We start from the raw sequence: 21,406 nt of genomic DNA, 5'->3' as shown, positions 1-21,406 counted from the left end.
GGTGTATATGTGCTAATTATACACGGTACATGTTGACTCTGGAGGTGAGTAAAACAGAAAAGACGCCTACTTCACTGTGCTTCCTTCTTAGATTGAGATCTTTACACGAGGCATTTGGGTTTTCGCAGTCTGTTATGCATGACTTGAGTATCAAAAAGTAGGTAATAAATATTCATCTTTAAATTTCATTTACACATTTTTCTCCCTGTAAATTCTATTTTCTCACTAGTTTGGGACAGAGAGAAAGAAGGTTGCCTTTGTATGTTCTGCAGGTTATTTGGAGATATTCTTTAAAAAATTTCATGTAATTTTATCATTAACAACTCTACCATTTTATTACCAAGCTCCATTAAAATGTTCATAAAGGTGAATCTACAAAGTAAAGCTATGAGTGATTCTAGTTACACATGGTAATTATATATATATAATTTTGTATGATTAACCATTCTTCAGTATATAACAGAAGGAAAAATGTGTTCTTATGAATTTAAGTGCAGAAGGTACTTTGACTGCTATTCCTTAATGTGTGTTCTTAATCTTAAGCCAATCAGGAATCACCTTGTGACTGCTACCATAGAACAACACCACAGACAGTAATATCTACTTGCCGTATTTCTTTGACCGACCCCACAACGTGCTTCAGTGTTGTTCAAAAAAAAAATGTTATTTGTGGAATCTCATGTCAGATCCATCCACACTGGGTTAATGTAAAATTAAAACAATCAAATAACTGGACTGCAGGGTGCACGGAGTTATTTCCATAATCCCCGAATCATGTGTACACAACATATTTGGAAACAGAGGCAATGTTCCTCGCTTTAAATTGGAAGTTCTTGCTTTGCTATGACTTCCAGACCCTTGTTTTTTCTTTAGTAAAATGAAGGTATTAAATTATCTACATTGATGGTATTCTTGGGCAGTAAAGATACTGCATTTTAAAAATCAGGCATTTCACACATGGTGTGATACATCCAGTCTTCCTGGTAATTTTAATAAAGTGTTTGGCATGGGGGTTATTTTTCATCAGTTCTTATCTATAAGAATTACTCTATTAACTTAAGAACCAAGCTAGATTATTTAATCTTCTCCAAGACTTCAGTAGATTCGTTAAAACTCCTAAACAAATCTAAAATAATTTTGCTGAGTAGATATGTCCTGGGAGAATCAACATTGTTTCAGGCATACATTAATCAGCTAAAAGTTTAAGTCAAATATTTATTGGCTGACTTTTCTCTACAGAACAGAAAACACGAAGAGGAAATAGACAGCATCAGGACAGACCTCTCCCAGCAGAGGTGACAAATGACGTTCTTGCCACAACAGTGGTGGCAAGTCCTCCAGACAGGTCCCTGGAGATGGGGTAGGGAAACTTGGGGGAAGAACAGGGAAGAGCTAGCTTTAGATTGTTTTTCTCTCTTTTTTTTTTCTTTTTAGAAATCTGGCTGTGCCGGGCACACTGCAAATCAGTGCTTGTGTTCTGTGCTGTCCACTTCATTCGACACATCAGTAAATCTCTTGTTTCTGTAAAAGTAGAAACTGAAGGGCAGCCTTACAAGGATAACAGAGGGAAGTCTGACTCTAGGACACACATTACAGCACTTTCTTTTGTCTGTAATATTTAACTGTCCTCCATAAAAGAGAATGGAAGGCCGTGAGTGGGGCATAGAGTCACAGTTACAGCCGTGTTCCATTCAGCGTCTGCCGGCTTGCCATTTGAATGCTATTTATTCTGGTAATTTATTTCTTTAGAAAACTAAATGTCACACTGATATCCCATGAGAGCTGGCACAGCTTCCCAATTTATTTAGTCTCTTCCCTGAAACAGCTTGCATATTAGGAGACTGTGTTTAATTAAGCATAAAATAATTGTGTCTCTTAATATTTAAATCAAAATTCAAAATAAACAAAACGAAGATCCTTAGATGGGTCTTCATATACCTTACACATCCCGCTTTCTTGGTCTTTTTAATGATAGTCCTTTGTCCATCTGATGTTTGAGAAGCGTTCACTGGTTAGAAGCAGTCTTCAGAAGCTGCAGATTCTGATGTAGACATGACATAGCCAGTGAATATTTGCCAAATAAATACAACTGAGAAGTAGTCCATGAGGTTCTTTAGAGTGACTTTTCAGGGTGGATAATTGCCTGCATAATGACAAAATCGGTCTCAACATGATCCTGTTTTACCTTTTGCATTGTGAATCTGCTGATGTTTCCCTCGGCAGAGTAGGCAAGCCATGGAAACCTGTCAGGTGGGTAAGTATAATTAATTAGCCCAGAATGGTAGTACTTCAGTGTTCCGACATCCAAGCCCCAAAGACAGCTATGATTAAAGTCTATAAAAAGTGTACTTAAAATGCTATTTTGAGGCTCATTAAATTTGGATTATCCAGCATCTATTTCTGGGGGGCAGAATCAATTTGAATTTCTTCAATGGTTCTCTTTGACCAATGGATACTTGGGTGACGTTAAAATTCTTCAAATCAAAATAAAACAAATAAAATTTTCAGTGAAGAGAACTATACCTTAAAGAAGAGTCAAAAAAATTAGAATTGACTCTTTACATGTGTTCTTTGTTTTTAATGAAATAATTATGTCCACAATTATTTGTGACTATTTTTTCTTTTTGGGAAATATCATATGAGAAGTAACAATAATAATTAATAAATAGCAATAAGCTATAAATAAGTAGTTGTTTGTAAGTTAGAGAGATTATATCCAAACCTTAATTGCCAAACAAATACAAGGGATATGAAGCAAACAGCAATGTTATTATTTACCTGAAATGAATGCAAAGAAACATACTATCCTCTTTTGCTCCTTCTTGGTGATATTTCTTGAATGATCTAGCAGAAGTGCTAACAGCAGCCATATATACATGCTAACTTTTCCTTTTCCTAGGGTCACAGCACTCAAGAAAGATTTGTTCAGAGCAAGTTTTGGGAGTATGTTTTAGATAAAAGCAAAGTGGTTTAGATCTCACTGTTCAGATTCTATTTACATAACATTTTTTTAATTTTATTTTTTTCTTATCAGTTATATTTTATTAACTCTGTATCCCAGCCGTGTCCTGATCCCTCATTCCCTCCCAGTCCCTCCCTCCCTCCCTCATCTTCACCGTGCCCCTTTCCAAGTCCACTGATGGGGGGGACCTCCTCCCCATTCATCTGATCCTGTTTTATCAGGTATCTTCAGGACTGGCTGCAAAGCCCTCCTCTGTGGCCTAACAGGACTGCTCCTCCCTTGGGGGTGGGGAGACCAAAGAGCCAGTCATTGAGTTCCTGTTAGAAATAGTCCTTGTTCCCCTCACTTTGGGAAACCAATTGGTTACTGAGCTACCACAGGCTACATCTGAGTGGAGGTTCTAGGTTATATCCATACATGGTCCTTGGTTGAATGTCAGTCTCAGAAAAGACCCTGTGCCCAGATATATTTGGTCCTTGTGGAGCTCCTATCCTTTCCCCATCAGACTAACTCCCCTTCTTTCTTATGATTCCCTGTACTCTGCCAAAGGTTTGGTCATGAGTCTTTGCTTTGAAAACACTGCTAGTTAGAGTCTTTCAGATGCGCTCAGTAGACTCCTGTCATACGTTCAATGCACATCCCATCTGTCTTTCTAAATGAGGATTGATCATCTTACCCCATGTCCGCTCAATTGATTATCTTTTTTAGGTGTATAGATTTCATTATGTTTATCATATCTTATAGGTCTATAAGAAAGGATGGAGAACAGGCATTTTTGGCTTTCCCGGCCTCAGCACTTAGTTTTTCTCTCAGTTGCTCCGTTCTGTTCTGTATGTGCAACCACCCTTTCATAATACATAAACAAATGGATGTGAACATCCTCGTAGTTTCAGTTTTGATACAGGTGCTGGTCAGAACCAGCTCTGTTAGATTTGCTGATCTCTGGGCCCACCAAAGGAGTCTCTTCTATTGACTGTTCAAGCAAGGGTCTATATTATTTATTTTAAGATTTGTGTTTGTGAAAGTGATACTGAAGGAATATGTGAAAGTTTTCAAACATACTGATGGATCATATATTATATATTTCCCTAATTGCTGTACCCCAACACCTGAGAAGCAACAGTTTAAGTGTGACAAGGTTTATTCTGGTTTATAGCTACACAATAAGAACATTTGCCCAAGCATGTTTGTAGCAGCTTTATTTGTAATAGCCAGAAGCTGGAAACAGCCCAGATGTCCCTCAACTGAAGAATGGATGTAGAAATTGTGGTACATCTACACAATGGAATATTACTCAGCAATGAAAAATAAGGAAATCATGAAATTTGCAGGTAAATGGTGAGACCTGGAAAGGATCATCCTGAGTGAGCTGTCCCAGAAGCAGAAAGACACACACGGTATATGCTCACTCATATAGATATATAACATAGAATAAACCTACTAAAATATGTACATCTAAAGAAACTAATCAAGAGAGAGGACCTGACTAAAATGCTCAATCCCATCCCGAAAGGCAAAAAGGATGGATATCAAAAGAAGAAGAAAACAGAAAACAAACCTAGGAACCTGCCACAGAGGGCCTCTGAAAGGCTCTGCCCTGCAGACTATCAAAGCAGACGCTGAGACTTATGGCCAACTGTTGGGCAGAGTGCATGGAATCTTATGTAAGAAGTGGGAAATAGTAAGAGCTGGAGAGGACAGGAACTCCACAAAGAGAGCAACAGATCCAGAAAATTTGAACACAGGGGTCTTCCCAGAGACTCAAACTCCAACCAAGGACTATTCATAGAGATAACCTAGAACCCCTGCACAGATGTAGCCCGTGGCAGTTTAGTGCCCAAGTGGGTTACATTGTAATGGGAAGAGGAACTGCCTCTGACACAATCTGATTGGCCTGCTCTTTGATCACCCCCCCCCAAGGGGGGAGCAGCCTTACCAGGCCACAGAAGATGACAATGCAGCCACTCCTGATATGATCTGATAGACTAAGATCAGAAGGAAGGAGAAGAGGACCTCCCCTATCAGTGGGCTTGGGGAGGAGCATGCAGTTTAAGTGTGGGCATTAGTGAAGAAGGGGAAGGGAGGGTGAGTTTGGGAGGGGAGGAGGGAGGGGCTTATGGGGGGATACAAAGTGAATAAAGTGTAACTAATAAAATAAAGTAAAATAAAAAAAAAAACTCAAGCATTCTAAGGCATGATGACTGACAAGACATTGTGTCTTAAATCAGGAAACAGAGGGAACACAGGAAGTAGGGCAAGGGTGTGTAGCTTCAAGACCTGCCCTTAGTGACCCATTTCTCCAAGTCAAGTTCTTCTTCTTAAAGGCTTTACAACCTTCCAAAGCAACAGTGAGGATCAAATATTCAAACATATAAACTTAAGCTAGATGGTTTTAACTGGAGTCACTTCAAATCCACACTGCTTTGTGTGACACTAATGGATGCTTAGCTATTGGCCTCTAATAATGTTCATTTCAGTAGCAATCCATCTATAATGAATTCCCTCTGCACCATTTAGAAAAGGGGCGCTTGTTTCTTTTGTACCAGATATTTTCTATTTCTGTTCCTTTGGCAATCTGTGTCTGAAATGAGCATTTGTTTGTCAAAATTTGAAAATGGATAGCGATATCAAAATAGCATCTCAATGACTCTCCTGATAGGTATTGGACAGGTGTGCTACCATCTAGCTCTGCCTGGTATGTGGAAGCTGATTCATAATGGCAGTTTTATGTAAAAGTTAATTTTAAATTACAGTGTACAAAGTCAACAACTGCAAGCAAGCAATGATCAAACCTTCTGCTGCCTACAGGTCTTATGGATGAAAATTACTTTTGTCTTATTTTTTAAAAACTTTTTGTTGGTTCTTTGTGAGTTTTACATAAGGCACCCTGGTCCTGCTCATCTCCCCATCTCCTCATATTTTCCCTTTGCTCTTGCAATCTTCAAAATTTTAACACACACACAAAACAAAACAAGCCAAAAAACAAAGCACAGAAAAACATCTTCCCTTGGAAGCTGTAGTGTGTCACCGTGTCTCTCACAGGATATACCCCCTGTCATAGGTCTTCATTTACAAGTGTTCATTGCCATGAGACATTGATCTGGTTTGAGATCTCTGGCTTCTGTGACACCATCAATATTGGATCCTCATTGGGACTCCTCCTGTTGTTTTCCTGTGTCATGGAGATCCTGTACCTTTGAATCAACAGGACTGGATTTTTCATGAGTCCCAGCCATTCACATACGATAACAGATTTTGGGTGGGCCAACTCTGAGCCCTAGATCTAGGCCTAGTACATGAGCTAGTTAGTCCTCTGGCTCTTCCTGATCGGTGCTACCAGGACATGTTTTTGCTATGTCGTATACACATAAGCATTCTCTCATGAGAAATTTCTCTTATTTGCACTGAGACAGAGACACTATTTAAAGTCAGCCAAAGTTTAGATCTGGGAAAACGGAAAATGAAAATAAATTTTAGTTGAGTGTAAAATGGAGCTGGTTAAGATGACAAATGTTCAAATCAGAAGAAGAATCAAGTACTGGTTAACTAGACAGTCTTTGTAACTAATGGGCATGTGAGTCTCATGCCTTAAAAGACAAGAAAAATCATAATTTTGCCATCAAGGAGAAATTCATACATGAGTGTCTTATTTATGCATTGCAATATAGGGAAAATGAAGAAATATTAAGGAAGGGAGAAGGTATTTAAGATATAATAAATTGTGTAGGCTTGCTATCCTTAAGCCTTGAGTTATAACAGATTATTCAAAAATCCCTAAGAAGGTTTAGGGTGGGTTGTCAACTTATTAGTTTTCTTAGTAAAAGTATCAGTGACTATTATATACTTGCATTACTATTTAAACTGAAATGAAATATTTTTCAAGAAATTAATAATGATATGAAGAATAAATAATATATGTCAAATTCAAAGGAAAATCTTATTTCACATAAAATTGATGAAAACTGATGTCTATTAACCAATGTCTGTCAATAATTAATTTAACCATTCTTCTGATATGTTAATGTTTTTGGTAAGCTCCCTGCTACATAGTTGACTGAAAGATGCTTAAATGTCTCCAGGTACAGCACTTCGGCACTTGAAGTAAGTCAACTGTTCTTTAAATTGGTCAAGTATTGTCTAATGTTCATAGAACTCTCTCTTCCTGTAACTATGCTGTTAGTATTTCAGGAAGCTTATGCTGCAGTAAAACAAAACAAAACAAGAAAACGTCATTGAGCTGGTTGCTTCAAATGTGGAAATTTACTTTATTCATTGTAATGGAAGCCAGGGATTCCAATCTCAAAATGGTGACCAGTTAAGTTCCTGGTGTGAACTCCCTTCCCTGCTTCCATTCTACCCCTGATTACTGTGTTCCCCTACAGGAAGGTGGTGTGAGAGCCTCAAGTCTCTTCCTCTCCTTATATGGGCATGGGTTATGGAATTAAGACTCCATTCTTATCATCTCGCTTTTCATTGCCTCTTAGAATGTGCCTTTTATCTCCAAATGTGGCCGTTGCTGAGGTCTAAGACTTCAGTATATGAACTGGTAGGCCATCACACTCACCAGATAATATTTCTCTATCTGCTTTATCCTACCACACAAAGCCTGCCTGTCAGTAACTATAGCTTTTAAAACTTCACACGATATTTCAATTCTCTATTTAATTCAGGGCATTCCATAAGTATGGGCCAGAGCTCTTTATTCCTATAAAATAGGAGAACCAGAGCACTGATAATATTAGCATATGCAGCCTTTGCTGAAACTTAAATTTATGTAATTCTAATTCTAGGTTCATGTGGATAATAACCATTAGAGTTATTTATTAGAGTTATTATTAGAGTTAGTTTAACCAAAATTAAACTGAAATTCAATTTAATTTTCACAACCAACTTGGTTTATACTACTGGCCACTCTGAATGGTTTTCCATTTTTTCATATATTTATCATATCCTGACCCTGAGGTTGTTTGGGAGATCAGATTTTACTCCTTAGCCAGAGACAGAAACAACACCATCACTGGAGATAGTCCAGCTGGATGTGAGATGCAAGTCATGTTAAAGCACAAGTCTTGACCTACTTCTTGAACCAGATATCCCTCATATACTGTGACTTAGTGCTAACCTTAACTTAGAAGTAAAGAGAAAATAAGGAGGCATTATTCATTATCATTTGTGATTTTTCTCAGCCATTTGTTCAGATTTGCATATTTATAAATTCAACTATGAATTCAGTTATATTGTGGGAAAAAACTAAATATGAAACTTTGAATGGAAAAACCAATCTCCTCTCCACTTCTCTATTTCTTCCTTCCCATCCATCTTGTTATAGCTACAGCATAAACAAATTCAAGACAGCAAGGCATACCTCTGTATTGGTATGCAATGAGCCTGCTGAATGTCAAATTGAAAACTATTATTTCAATACTGTATAAAACACACCAGCTAGGGTAGTGAATGCCAGAGAGATCAACAGTCTTTGACCTTCCACCTAACCCCCAGGAAGGAGCATCCCTGCTAGACCACAGAGGAGGGCTTTGCAGCCAGTCCACAAGATACCTGATAAAACAGGGTCAGATGAAAGGGGAGGAGGTCCTCTCCTATCAGTGGACTTGGAAAGGGACAGGGAGGAGATGAGTGAGGGAGGGTGGGATTGGGTGGGAATGAGGGATCAGGATACAGCTGGGATACAGAGTTAATAAAATGTAACTAATAATAAAAATAAAATTAAATTAAATTAAAAAAGAAAGGCAGATTTTAAGGGACTTAGTTTACAATGCATATGTTTTTCTGTTCCTATGTTTGTGAGTTCTCCATTGTACAGCATACCAAAGAAGACAACATAGTTGATACAGCTCTTTGCACAAAGGGACTCAGAAGTGCTTTTTTTTCTTGAAAAAATAGAAAGAAAAACTAGAAGTAACCCAGAAAAGAAAATCAATGTCAGGCATAAACAATGACACTGCACATTTTTGGGATATAATACATGTAATAAGTGACTCCTGTTGAGAAATGTGGTTTCAAAAAAATAGAACTACAATATAGACTGTCTCAACATGGCCTTAAGAAAAGGAACATGTGTCTTAAGAAAGATGTTTCTTATACTTTTGCTAGCATATTATTGTATTACTGTTTTGTGTTATTACAAAGACAATATTATTTGTCTTTACTGTGTGCCATTACTTGTCTGAAACACTGGAACTGAAAGCACAAATAAAATGGCCTGATTATTTTAGAATTCTATATGCAGCAGGGAACATCGACAGAGAAAATATTTCAAACAGTACATAGCTACTAAAGGTTAGAGGTTAATGGTAATGTATAAATACATGTAGAAGATAGTCTTCCTTTGGGGACAGAGAAACATTTGTAATACAGTTGTTTTGAAGAATTGTGTTACAATCCATGTAGCTTTTAAAATGATGACATTAACAATTTCACCTTGTACACTTAGTTCCTAATTATTTAATTAAATATTAGTTCCTATTTTATAAAATAAAATTACAGCTCCACAAGGCAAACTCATGCAAGCTTATCACAACTAAATCTTTTCTTCAGTTGATGAAAATATAAGAAAAGAATGTTCCTTAATTATTACATTTTTTTTCCTTTCTGTCAGAATTACTTTGTAGAAACCATATCTATAAAGCTGACTAATCATTGTTTTAAATATTGGGGCTCTTTGTTGTTGTCCCCTACTCTTTCATGGCAATTAGTACTTAAAAGTAAGGAAGACTCACGCGCAGAAATGACATGTTGAGTGGCCATGCTTTTGCTATGTCATATTCACGTGTTCTCTTGTGAGAATTTCTACTTATTTTGACTTGAGTTGAGCTTTTTATTATCAGTTAATTATTATCAGTTAATTGAGTCTCATTTTACCAAGGATGCTTTAGTCTGCTTATGTGGAATTGTTTGAACATTGAACTTAGAATGATGTATCAAGAAGCATGAAAAAAAAAAACACCAAAAATATGCTTTCTGGAATTGAAGCTGTGACTTATCTTCTTATTCAACATTATCATTAACTATTGTCTGTCAGATACATGGGAATGAGAAGGGATGAAGTATAGAAAACTATTTCATCACTATTAAAGTCTATGCTGAAACACAGTAAATTTGTATATAGTAACATAGTCCTAGATCAGTTCCTGTACTAGTTGATATCTATAAGTAGAGTGATGGTGTAAAAAGGAATTACCACTGATACCCCAAGATAGCTATTAGTAGTATGGAGAGACTGGAGAGGAATTGCTTAAAGTCAGAGAGCAGAGACTCTGGAAATCCTGCTGGCAAAAAAATATTCAAGATTATCATGGCAGCATCAAAAATAGAAAAGATATTTAATGATTCTGTGAATCTGACAAAATGTTCCAGGCATCCCGTTCAGAACACAAACTGTATTCTTTCACTTGACTGGTGAGGTTTAGGAAGAATGAGATGAATAACGGGGCTTTCAGTATTCAAGCAGATTTTTATAGCAATGCAAAAGAGCCATGAGATATTACGTCTTGAAACAAAATGGTTTCCCATCTTCATTCTTGCTTAGGGGGAAAAAAGGAGAGATTATAAAAACAAGACATGGTTTCAGGTCAAAGCTGAAGTACTTCCAATAAAATACGACCTCAGAATAAATATCAAAACAAAGGTTTGAATTTTCAGAGACCTTAGAGTAACATAAGGCTGTACTTCCCAGACATTCTCAACACCAGAAAAGGTTCAGGAATACAGGAACAGGATACTTCCTATAATCTCTCTTCTAAGCAAAGTGGCTTCTAAGAAACTTATCACATGGTGATTGGTTCAATTTTAGCACCGAGATGAATTAATTCAGAGAGATTTCTTATTCACTTACCCACTTACTAATTTAAGATAAATCTACAATGCCTTTAAAAAGGAATTATACTTTACTTGTTACACAAAAGCCAGAGACATATCAAATTACAGAGGTCTTTAGTGTTTCAGGTTACCATGATGAAGCTGCTTATATGGAAATACATGTCAATTTTATTCGAAGGAAAAGGAAGGCAGCAGTTAGTGTGAGTCTAAGAGAAACATTCCCAGGTTATAGAGCAAGGTATCCAAACAGGAGCAGAAACGATGTGTCTAAGACTTTAGAAACCCTGTCTGTGGCTGCTATACTTCATCTGCTTACCATCTGGGCTGGCCCTATAGGCTAGATAATGTGTAATAGTCTGTAACTTTTGGATTAAGAGAATCTGCATTGGTTCTCTTGTCACTGGAAAGCTAACCACAGGGTCCCTGCTCATTAGTTATTTTAGCATGGAGCCTATGTTGCCTGTTCTATGAGAATGTTGACGGGATGAGCATGAAATTCTGAAATGTTCCGTGACTGGACAATGTAAGGTTATGGTGGACTCTGCTTTTGTGTTCTACAGAATTTTTTATTTAAATTTTTATTTTTTCACTTTGTTTCCCAGCTATAGCTCCCTCTGTCATTCACTCCCAATCCCACCTGTTAGTTATAAAAAAAGCATGAGGCTGGTCAACTGATATTCTCTGCAAGAGGTTTATTAGGAGGGTATGGAGGGAGGGGGAGCAGGACATGAAGAGAGAAAAAAGGGAAGGTGTGCCGAGAGAGAGAGAGAGAGAGAGTAAGAGAGGAGAGTAGGAGGGTAAGAGAGTAAGAGAGAGAGAGAGTAAGAGACCAAGTGTCAGGGTTGGCCCTTTAAGAGGCAAGGTAACCACGCCTTCCAGGTGTGGCCACCTGGCCGGTGACACATGACACATGATGACATCATAAGTTGCTGGGTAACCCAGAAGCAGGTTGTGTTCCGAAATACTAACATTCCTCCCTTTTTCTACAATTAAAAAATGGGGAGCTTGGGCTGCTTTTTATAAGGTAAGTTAAGGTATATAAATTTAGGCTCATTGGAAGCAGCTCTTGGTTGTCATACAAAAGGTTGAGAGAGAGAAGAATTATAGCAACAAAATGGTCAGATTGCAAGGTCAAGAGTAAGGGAAGCCTCTGTCCTGGAAAATTTAGGGTAGAGGGTTGTCAATAGAGAGATTTGCCAGCCATGCAAGGCAGCAGGCAAGGACTTGGAAAGGCTGGGAGAACCTGGAGCTACTTCTCCTGGTCCTGAAGCACACCATTTCAGCCTTTTGTTAACAACAAGTGAATAACGGGCGTAGATTCTCTTTTGGCTACTTCCTGCTGACACTGGGGGCGCTGTAGGGAGGTCAAAAGGCTGAAATGTTGGCCAAGTCAAGAATAGGCTGTTTTGATGCTTTCTAGGGTCTGTGAGAACATCCATGGCTGGGTGGGAAGGTGCAGGTCCAGTTTGTTGGAAGTCTGTGAGGTCAGGGATGAATACTTGTAGCTTGTTGGAAGTCTATGAGGTCAGAGTTGAACACCTGTAGCTGATTTGGCACTTTTGTGGCTATAGGAAACATCTGTGTCTGGCAGGACACTGAAACACATATATAGGCAAAAGTTAAAGTTGAGTAGGTTATGGAGAAAATCCTGTAGGTATACATTGAAAACTTTGGGAGAGTAAATAAAAGTAGAAGGTTTGGATCAATGAGGCTTGTACATGGGAACCTCTGTCTATCTGGGGGGACCTTTATTTACCTAATCACTGGCAATGTTTAAAGAAGGCTGTTTTCAATCTGTCATTGAGGTGAGGTTTGGCTACAAAAGTGTGTAAACTTAGAGGCCCTGCTGCCAGCTGGCACTAGGTGTAGAAACTTAAAATTCTCCAGAGGACATCCTATCTGGAGGTACAGGGGTCTGGACATCTCCCATTGGGGGCAAAGAAGTCAGGGACCTTCCAGAGACATCCCAATGGCAAAGTGTGACTTCAATCAAGAGGGGTGCTACGTGGTCCAATAGCTTGTCAGTTTTTGGCCAGGGACCAGGGCGCGGATGCCCAGTATGGCACTGCCAGGCCACGATGGTTTGCCTAGCACTAGATCTTCCCACTAGTGAGAGAGAGAGAGAGAGAGAGAGAGAGAGAGAGAGAGAGAGAGGAGAAGGAACCGTGTGTGAGTGGAGACATACCGCCCAAGGGACAGTGGGGCCCTAAAATGGAGGTCAGCTACAGGGTCAACCCTAGACAGTTGAGGCTATGGCTGGGGGTGGTGGTCCCTTCATCTCAAAAGATAGTACGAAGTTGCTGGAGCTCTGCGGTCAAGCTTCCACTACCAAGACAGGAGTTTATGCTGAGAAAGTGGAGTGAACTCACCAATCTAGTGGCTGGTCAATAAGGAGAACTCACCAATCTAGCCAGTGTTGCATGCAGTAAATAGCAGTCTGTAGCCAGGAAAGGGGAGGAGTCCCACCTTTTGAGATAGGCAATAAGTGCAGTACTTATCTGGAGTTCAATTGACCTGAGAGGTGGATTTAGGTGGACTTTCTGCAGCTTACAAGAATTACTTTTAAGTTTTAATAAGGAGATAAAACTTTAGACATCTTAGTATCACAATTGTACTCCGTGTTGTAGAAAAAGGCAGTAGACATACATATTTGTGTTAATAGCATAAGTATTTTTTTAAGGTGAGCTCTGAAAAGGCAAAAGCCTTTTATGAAGTAAAAGGGAAACTCACTTGATCTTAACTTTTAGTATAAGTATACATAATATGGAGGCTTATAGTCTTGAGCTTAGAACCATAATAGTCATAATAGTACGTGGCATAGTGGAATGTTTTTGTATCAGAGTCAGATTAATAAATTAGAGCACTACTGATAAAGGTTAAAACTCTGGACAGTCAATACAACAGTACATAACAACAGGAGGAAATATTAAGCCTTTTTACCTATTTAAGATACCTTAAATCACCTTAGACCTTGTAACCTTTATAACTTGTATTTACCAACCTTAAAACACTTTCTTAGACCCTCAAACATTTATAAGTTGCATTACCAACCTTAAGACACATTTTTAGACTCTCAAACATGTATAACTTGTATTTACCAGCCTTAAGACACTTTTTAAGACTCTCATATATGTATAACTTGTATTTATTAACCTTAAGACATCTCTCAAATATGTTTTTTGAGAGGGACCTTTGTATTTAGTTATTTACCATGAGACATAGTTGAAACTGCTATGAACATTTATTGTCCTTTAGCTAAAGGGATGGTAAAAGGTTTCATTTAGGCCTGTTTTTTGAGTCTGAACTGTGTCTAGGCCTAAAAATAGCAGCTCTAGGACTTGGGCTTAAGGCCTCGTTGGGAAGGCACCTGAAGTCTCCCAACACAGAAGTTGGCAATGTGCCCATGAGACCTCACTCTGAGGTAAAAAACAGACCTGTGTGAGAGCTTTGGAGGTTGCTAAGTCAAGGAGCCACCTGTCCTCTGGCCAGGCCAATGAGCTGGAAGGCTGGCAATGTCTGTTGCTCTTGTGCTGGTTGAACCTCCATGTTTGGGCACAGAGGACAAGCCTGCTTGGGAGTATTTTGACTTCTAGAGGCCAGCTTGCCAGCAGCCAGCTTTGGCATGTCAGCAGCTGGACCAGCATCCACTTGGCTGCATTTGAAAATGTCACCTGGTGGAATGGAGTTTTGGCTATGCAAACCTCTTGCCTTTTTACAGGATTGCCAGCAGAGCACAGCTTAGGTCTAGAGCCAGGCGGGACAGCTCACTATTTTTACCAACTCCTATATGGTGACTCAAGGACCATCCTCAGCTGTTTATTAAAAATTACAGTGAGACCATGTTTGCATCTGTAGGACTATAAATATGTATCTATGAGATGACTATTAACTTGCATTTGTTAACCATTAAATATCAGGACTTTAGGTTTTGTCCTTGCTAAGTTAGAACTTTAAAAGTCAGGAATATAATTTATTAAAGTGAGAGCACAAGAGTTTTTGTATGATTTAATATATAAAAGTTTATAGCTTATAATAGTCTAAGGCTATACTACAGATTAATAAAAACATTTTTAAAAGAACAATACCAAGCTTATATTAACCTTTTGATAGTGGAGATATAGTAAATTGACCCAGTTTTAATATAAATATATATTTTTAAAAATGAATAGATCTTTATTTAGAATATTGGTAAACAACTTGTACATAATAACAAAGCCTTGAGCTATAAGTTTAAACCCAACAATTTAGCAGAACAGTATAAACCAAATTTAAAATTAACCAAGTATATTTTAACCCTTTGATAGTAGAGATGCATTAAATTGACCTAGTTCTAACATAAATACCTCTAAAATTAATAGATCCTAATTTAGAATATTGGTAAACAACTTGTATGTAATAATGAACCCCTGAACAGACCAGTATGAAGCAATTTTAAAATTATATTTAAGCAACACATAAACCAACTTAATTTAAATAGATATTTGTAACTTTGAAATTTTATTATTATATAAAATTTATTTGAAGCAGGGTTGAATCATAAGATAGTAAAATGTAACTTTGAATTTTTATAAAAATCCATAACAACTTGAAATGAGGCCCGTTGTTGTGGCTTAGTCTAAAAGATAAGATAAACAGTTAATTATGATTAAGACTTATAAATGCAAACCCAATGAGGAAATTATATAAAGCATTAGATAAGGAATTTAAAATATAAGAGTAAAGAGTAAAGTGTACAGAAATCAGGCAGATTTTCTTTTTTTTTTTAGCTTGGAAACAGCCTCCTAGAAGAAAGCATGGGGCTAGAAGCAAAACGGGGCTAGAAGTGAAAGGAAAGCAGCTTGTGGGGGGTACTATAGCAAGACAGAACAGGCAGCGGCAGGCGCCTTAGTAGCAGGAGAGGGGAGGGGTGAGCGCATGGCAAGACGGTAGGGCGTGCCGGAGGCGGGGCCTCTGCCTGAACCAAAGATGGTGCTGTGCCTCGTTAAGTCTTTGGTTAAACTATAGTTACGCCCACTTCTTTTCAGGACCAACATGGCGCCTGCCGGGGATCCCCCTGGAAATTTAAAAGTTTCCCATCTGTGCTGGTTACTGTCCTACCCAAAACAGCGCACCAAGCCTTTAAGGTTGATTTTAGCGCAGCGTGAATTCCCAGGCTCGGCGCCGGAAGAACAAACACACATGGTCCCTTTTGGCTCCCCTTCCCCCACTGCAGCGGGAGCTGGACCTGCATAGCTGTGACGCTCAGCCCCGGCCACGGTGCCGGATTGGAGTGTGGGCACCAGCCACAGGACAGGGACCCAAGTCTGGAGAGAGTGAAAGCAGCCTGGGGAAACAGGGAAGACCAAGCCAAGCGGTGCTGCAAGACCATGGCCCCAAGGGGGTCCGCCCATCAGAGCAAGCTGATGCTTTATGCTGGGTCTCGGTTTTGGGGCATAGAGCAGAGAAAATCGGTTGTAACCATCCTGTCCGGAGACTAAAAGGGTTTTTAGCTTTGCTAGGAGAGCCCTATCGTAGCCAATGCACCAACGTTAGTTATAAAAAAGCGTGAGGCTGGTCAACCTATATTCTCTGCAAGAGGTTTATTAGGAGGGTATGAAGGGAGGGGGGAGCAGGACATGAAGAGAGAGAGAGAAAAGGGAAGGGGCGCCCCGAGAGAGATAGAGAGAGAGAGAGAGAGAGAGAGAGAGAGAGAGAGAGGAGAGAGTAAGAGAGTAAGAGAAAGAGTAAGAGAAAGACCACATGTCAGGGTCATCCCTTTAAGGGGTAAGGTAACTATGCTTTCCAGGTGTGGCCACATGGCCAGCAACACATGATGACATCATAGGTTGCTGGGTAACCCAGGAGCAGGCTGTGTTCCAAAATACTAACACCACCTTCCCTCCCTCATCTCCTCCTAAGTCCACTGATAGGGGAGGTCCTTGTCCCCTTCCATCTGACCCTAGCTTATCAAGTCTCATCAGAACTGGTTGCATTGTCCTCCTCTGTGGACTGGCAAGGCTGCTCCCCTATGGGGGGTGGGATGGGTCAAAGAGCTTGCCACAGATTTCATGTCAGAGACAGCCCTGTCTCCCTTACTAGGGAACCCACTTGAATACTGAGCTGACATGGGCTACATCTGTGCAGGGGTTCTAGGTTATATCCATGAATGGCCCTTGTTTGGAGTATCAGTCTCAGGAAAGACCCCTGTGCCCAGGGAGTCCAAACAAAGCATTCAAAGTCTGGAAACAATTTTGAGAAGTTAAGAGAGAAGGAAAGTATGTTAGGTGAAGGAGAGGGAGGTTGGGGAAGAGGGAAAGTGGAGAAAATGGGAGAGAAAGGGGGAGGTAAAGAAGGAGGAAGCCTATATGGCTAATTGCTTCAGTTAATCATCTTTACCAAGTTATAAGACACTTGAAATACATTTTGGAATTTAAATCCTAAGAGGATTTGAAATTTAAAACAAACAAAGCAAACAAAACAGACTATTATGAAGACCAAGTCTCTCCCTTCCTGAAAAAAAGATCACGATAAAAAGGGTAATATTTAAAACAGTAAGTGTTTGAGATTAGTTTGTTATGTGGCAGTGATTAAAAGAAACATGATCTACATCTGTGCAGGGGTTCTAGGTTATCTTCATGAATGATCCTTGGTTGTCTCAGAAAAAAATCCCCTGTGCCCAGATATTTTGGTTCTGTTGCTCTCCTTGTGGAGCTCCTGTCCTCTCCAGGTCTTATGATCTCCCCCTTCTTTCATAAGATTCCCTGCACTCTGCCCAAAGTTTGGCTATAAGTCTCAGCATCTACTTTGATACCCTGCAGGACAGAGCCTTTCAGAGGCCCTCTTTGGTAGGCTTCTGTCCTGTTCCCTGTTTTCTCCCACTTCTGCAGTTCAGTGTCCAATTGGGTTCCATAGTAATGGGACATGAACTGATTGGCCTGCTCTTTGATCACCTCCCCGAGGGGGGAGCAGCCTTACCAGGAAGACAATGCAACCACTCCTGATGAGACCTGATAGAGGAGGACCAGAGGGAAGGGGAGAAAGTCCTCCCCTATCAATGGACTGGGGGAGGGACATGGGTGGATAAGGGGGAAGGATTGGGAGGGAAGGAGGGAATGAGCTTCAGGGGGGATACAAAGTGAATAAATTGTAATTAATAAAAATAAAAAATAAAAATAAATTTAAAAAACTTACTTTGCAGAACTGGGAGGGAATAAAGTTAGTTTTCTTTAAGCCAAAACAAGAAACATGATCTAATTATGACAAGTTGATTATTGCCAGCACATACATAAATCAAGACATCATTGTTTCTTCTGAATGTGTGCAGTTATTTTATGTCAAACAAAATATAGCATGAGATAAATAATAATTAAATTTTGGTTACTTAGCATTTCAAATATTCTGCTCAGGCTACAAAATATGTTTTTAAAATCTGTTTACAGCAAGTTAAATCTAGTTTGTTCACTAGAAAAGTGAATGTTTTTCATTTCTGTCCGCATGTCAACATAGTTCATTATTAAATATAAGAATATAAGAAGCACACTACCAAGACTGGCTGACTGGTAGAAGGCAGACTCTGCACTGAATTCCAGTATAGGACACACACATACATCATGCACACATACACCACACCACACCACACACACACACACACACACACACACACACACACACACACACAAAGGGAGAGAGAGAGAGAGAGAGAGAGAGAATACCAGAGAAAGACTTTTTATATTCAACCTTGACAATTCATTCAAATTCAAATTACGTAAGACATTGTCACTTGCTAGATGATCACAAGACTTTTGGCTGTGGCTGCCATCGGGATGTTGGGTATATGCCATACCTTAAGTTACATTTTCATTTCAAAATATGGGTTAAAATTCCTGAAGAATGTGTGGAAACTTTCCAAAATAAAAATAAAAAGGCTGGTATACGCATTGGAAATATGTTTTGGTCAGTACATGCTTGTATGTTGGACAGAGGTCAACCTAGGCTTTCTTGGCAACATCAAACTGTTGGTGAGCTATAGAGGAAACATAAGAGATTCAGATCCCTCTACTTAGCAGAGTGTACAGCTGCCTAAAAATCTGAACCATGCTGGATCTGAACCAAAACTGACTCAAGACTCTTTTCAAGAGGGAATTGGAGCCAATGCTGTGCGTGTAAAAGGACCAAAGGGCAGATCTCACTCTCCAAGGCTTATTTCCCCAGTTTGTGCTAATAGGATTTCTTCAGTGAAGAGCAGAGACAAGCAAAAGTCGCGATCTGAACATGGGAAAAGCTCATACATTGTGTGTGAATGTCTGTGATACGACATCTTATAAAGCTGACATCATGAGTCAAGCCACTTTTGCTAAACACTATCCTGTTTACAGGAACTGTATTTAATCTTTAGGCCTCATGAAAATTCAATTCTATTCAAGTGAAATTAATGCAATAGAAACAAGATTAAGTACAGTGTTCTATTGAAAATATGTGTGAGTTCTTGAGAAGCTGAATACAAGTAGCAAAGGTTAAAATGCAAAAAAAAAAAAAAAAAAAGGAAGCCCATTATGTGTAGATGAATGTACTATAGTCAAGGAAAAGAGAAAAAAAATGGTGATATCATAATGGCAGGTGATGGTATCTACAAAGACAGGTTTATTATGGCAGCCTGTTAAGCCTGTTTAGCTCAGTCCTCACTGTTAAGATAACTTGCTTTAAGAACTGGAAGACAGGAAAACAAGGGATTTCTGGACGAGCATGTTTAGAGCTGGTGTCCCACAGAGGTTTCAGCGAGCATCCACTGCACGGTACAAATAAAATCCAAAGAACTCTGACCCTGTCGATGAAGAGGAGACTCGTGAAGAATATAGTATGGAAGTTAGTGTTTGCAAAACCAACAAGAAAAAGGGGCTGAAGAAATGTGGAGTGATAGTGGTGGGAACCCCGAGGAGACATGGAAAGTGTCAACAATTGAAAAAAAAAATTAAAGCCAGTACAGACCCTGGTAATCACAATACCTCTCACTACATCCACTATAACTCTTTTGTCCCCCAACCTTTCATTTCTAGGTTTACCTCACTATCTTATGGAAATCTATGCCACAGCTATTTTCACAGGCACTTCGTTAAGATACCTTAGCTAAGATCCCGCCTCTGAGAAAAAGGTATTGGACGGGTCTGATGCTCTTTGGGTGGATGACACCTAAATGAACATCGGTACAAAGTCCCAATTTATTTCTAATATCAGAGATCAGACCTCTACTCTTGCCTGATGCGTCTAAAACAAAAAGGGGGAACTGTAGAGAGCTGCGGAATGCTATGCCTTAAAGATGGAGCTGGTTTCCGCCTTCCACCTTCCCGATGGTGAGTGCTCTCTGTCACGAACAATTCCACATTTGGCTAAGGCCGAGGATCTGGCTTGCTTCCATGTATGTGGACCTATCTGCATTGCCCACGTGGCACGCCTGGGTTGGCTACCCAGAGGCTATTTAAGCTGTGGGCTGGCTTTCCCCAGGGTCCGAGGATTGTTCAAGGTTCCTGAATAAACTGCATTGAAAGAAAAAAAAGATACCTTAGCTAAGGGCAAAAGGAATTTACATATTGGCAAGTGCCTAAATATACTACATAATTTGGTTCAAAAGTATTCTGTCCCCACCCTAATTTATCTAATTCCTTCTTTATATTCCTTTCTCATATTAGGTTATTTCTGCTGTCTAACGTATCCATAATAAAAGCCTGATTGCTGCTCTGGACTCTCTCTACACGTTATTTCAGTTTAGTAAAACAACATGTGAACATAAGGTTACACACTTATTTTCCCAGCTACCAGAGGCACACACTGAGGCAAGAAGATTCCTTGAGCCCAAGTGTTCAAGATCCAGCCCGAGCAATATGACAAGTTTCCAGTTTAAAAAAAAAAATCAAATAAAATAGACAACAAAACACTACTGACCTCAAAGAAAAGGGCAAGTGAAAATTTAGAATATTACCAACAGGATGTAGGATGATTGATCCTGACACTGTTACTCCCTAGGGGATTGTCAACACAAAACGACCACTTGCTCTCATGTAGTATTTGGATGGTTGGAGAGATTTAAGAGGCAATTCTATATCACAAAGGGATCCAAGGAAACATTATTTCTTACCTCAGGAATGATGTAGTCTATAACATCTCATCTACTGTCCCCCAACCCCCTGCAGCTTCCCCAATCTTACCTTAACATTTCCCCTTTCATGGTGCATAGTTTTAAGCACCTTCACATGAAAACTAGAGTCATCTCGGAAGAGGGAACCTTTAGTTGAGAAGTTACTCCGATCAAATTAGCCTGTGTGTGTGTGAATCATTTTCTTGTTTGTAACTGATACAGGATGGCTCTCCCTACCATGGGTGGCTAAGACCTTGTGCAGGTGCCCTTTGCCGTGTAAGAAAGCAGGCTGAGTGAGCAAGTGGTGGAAAGCAAGGCAGTAAATGGCATTCCAACATGTTCTCTGCTTCAGCTTCTACCCTGACTTCCTCAGAGACAGGAGCTGTAATTTGAAATAAACACCTTCCTTCCTTAAGTTGTGTGTGGTCAATGTTTACCACAGCAACGGAGAAGCAGGGACGCCCTCCCAACTTCATGCTTGTTCATTTGTTTTTAATAAT

General features: G+C 39.4%; 1 protein-coding gene across 1 annotated transcript in view; it reads left to right on the top strand.

Moving 5' to 3' along the window:
- LOC110544930 (indoleamine 2,3-dioxygenase 1-like) overlaps positions 1–21,406 on the top strand; it is a 70,499-nt gene that overhangs the window by 38,365 nt on the left and 10,728 nt on the right. Inside the window, exon 3 of the mRNA XM_060368954.1 lies at positions 15,933–16,325. Within this exon, the coding sequence (XP_060224937.1) occupies positions 15,933–16,325 (393 nt within the window). The remainder of the gene's footprint in view (positions 1–15,932; positions 16,326–21,406) is intronic.

Source organism: Meriones unguiculatus, chromosome 16, assembly GCF_030254825.1.
Source record: "Meriones unguiculatus strain TT.TT164.6M chromosome 16, Bangor_MerUng_6.1, whole genome shotgun sequence".
Classification (NCBI taxonomy): Eukaryota; Metazoa; Chordata; class Mammalia; order Rodentia; family Muridae; genus Meriones; species Meriones unguiculatus.
Note: the sequence above shows the minus strand (reverse complement) of the source record. Positions and strands in the feature narration are given on the sequence as shown.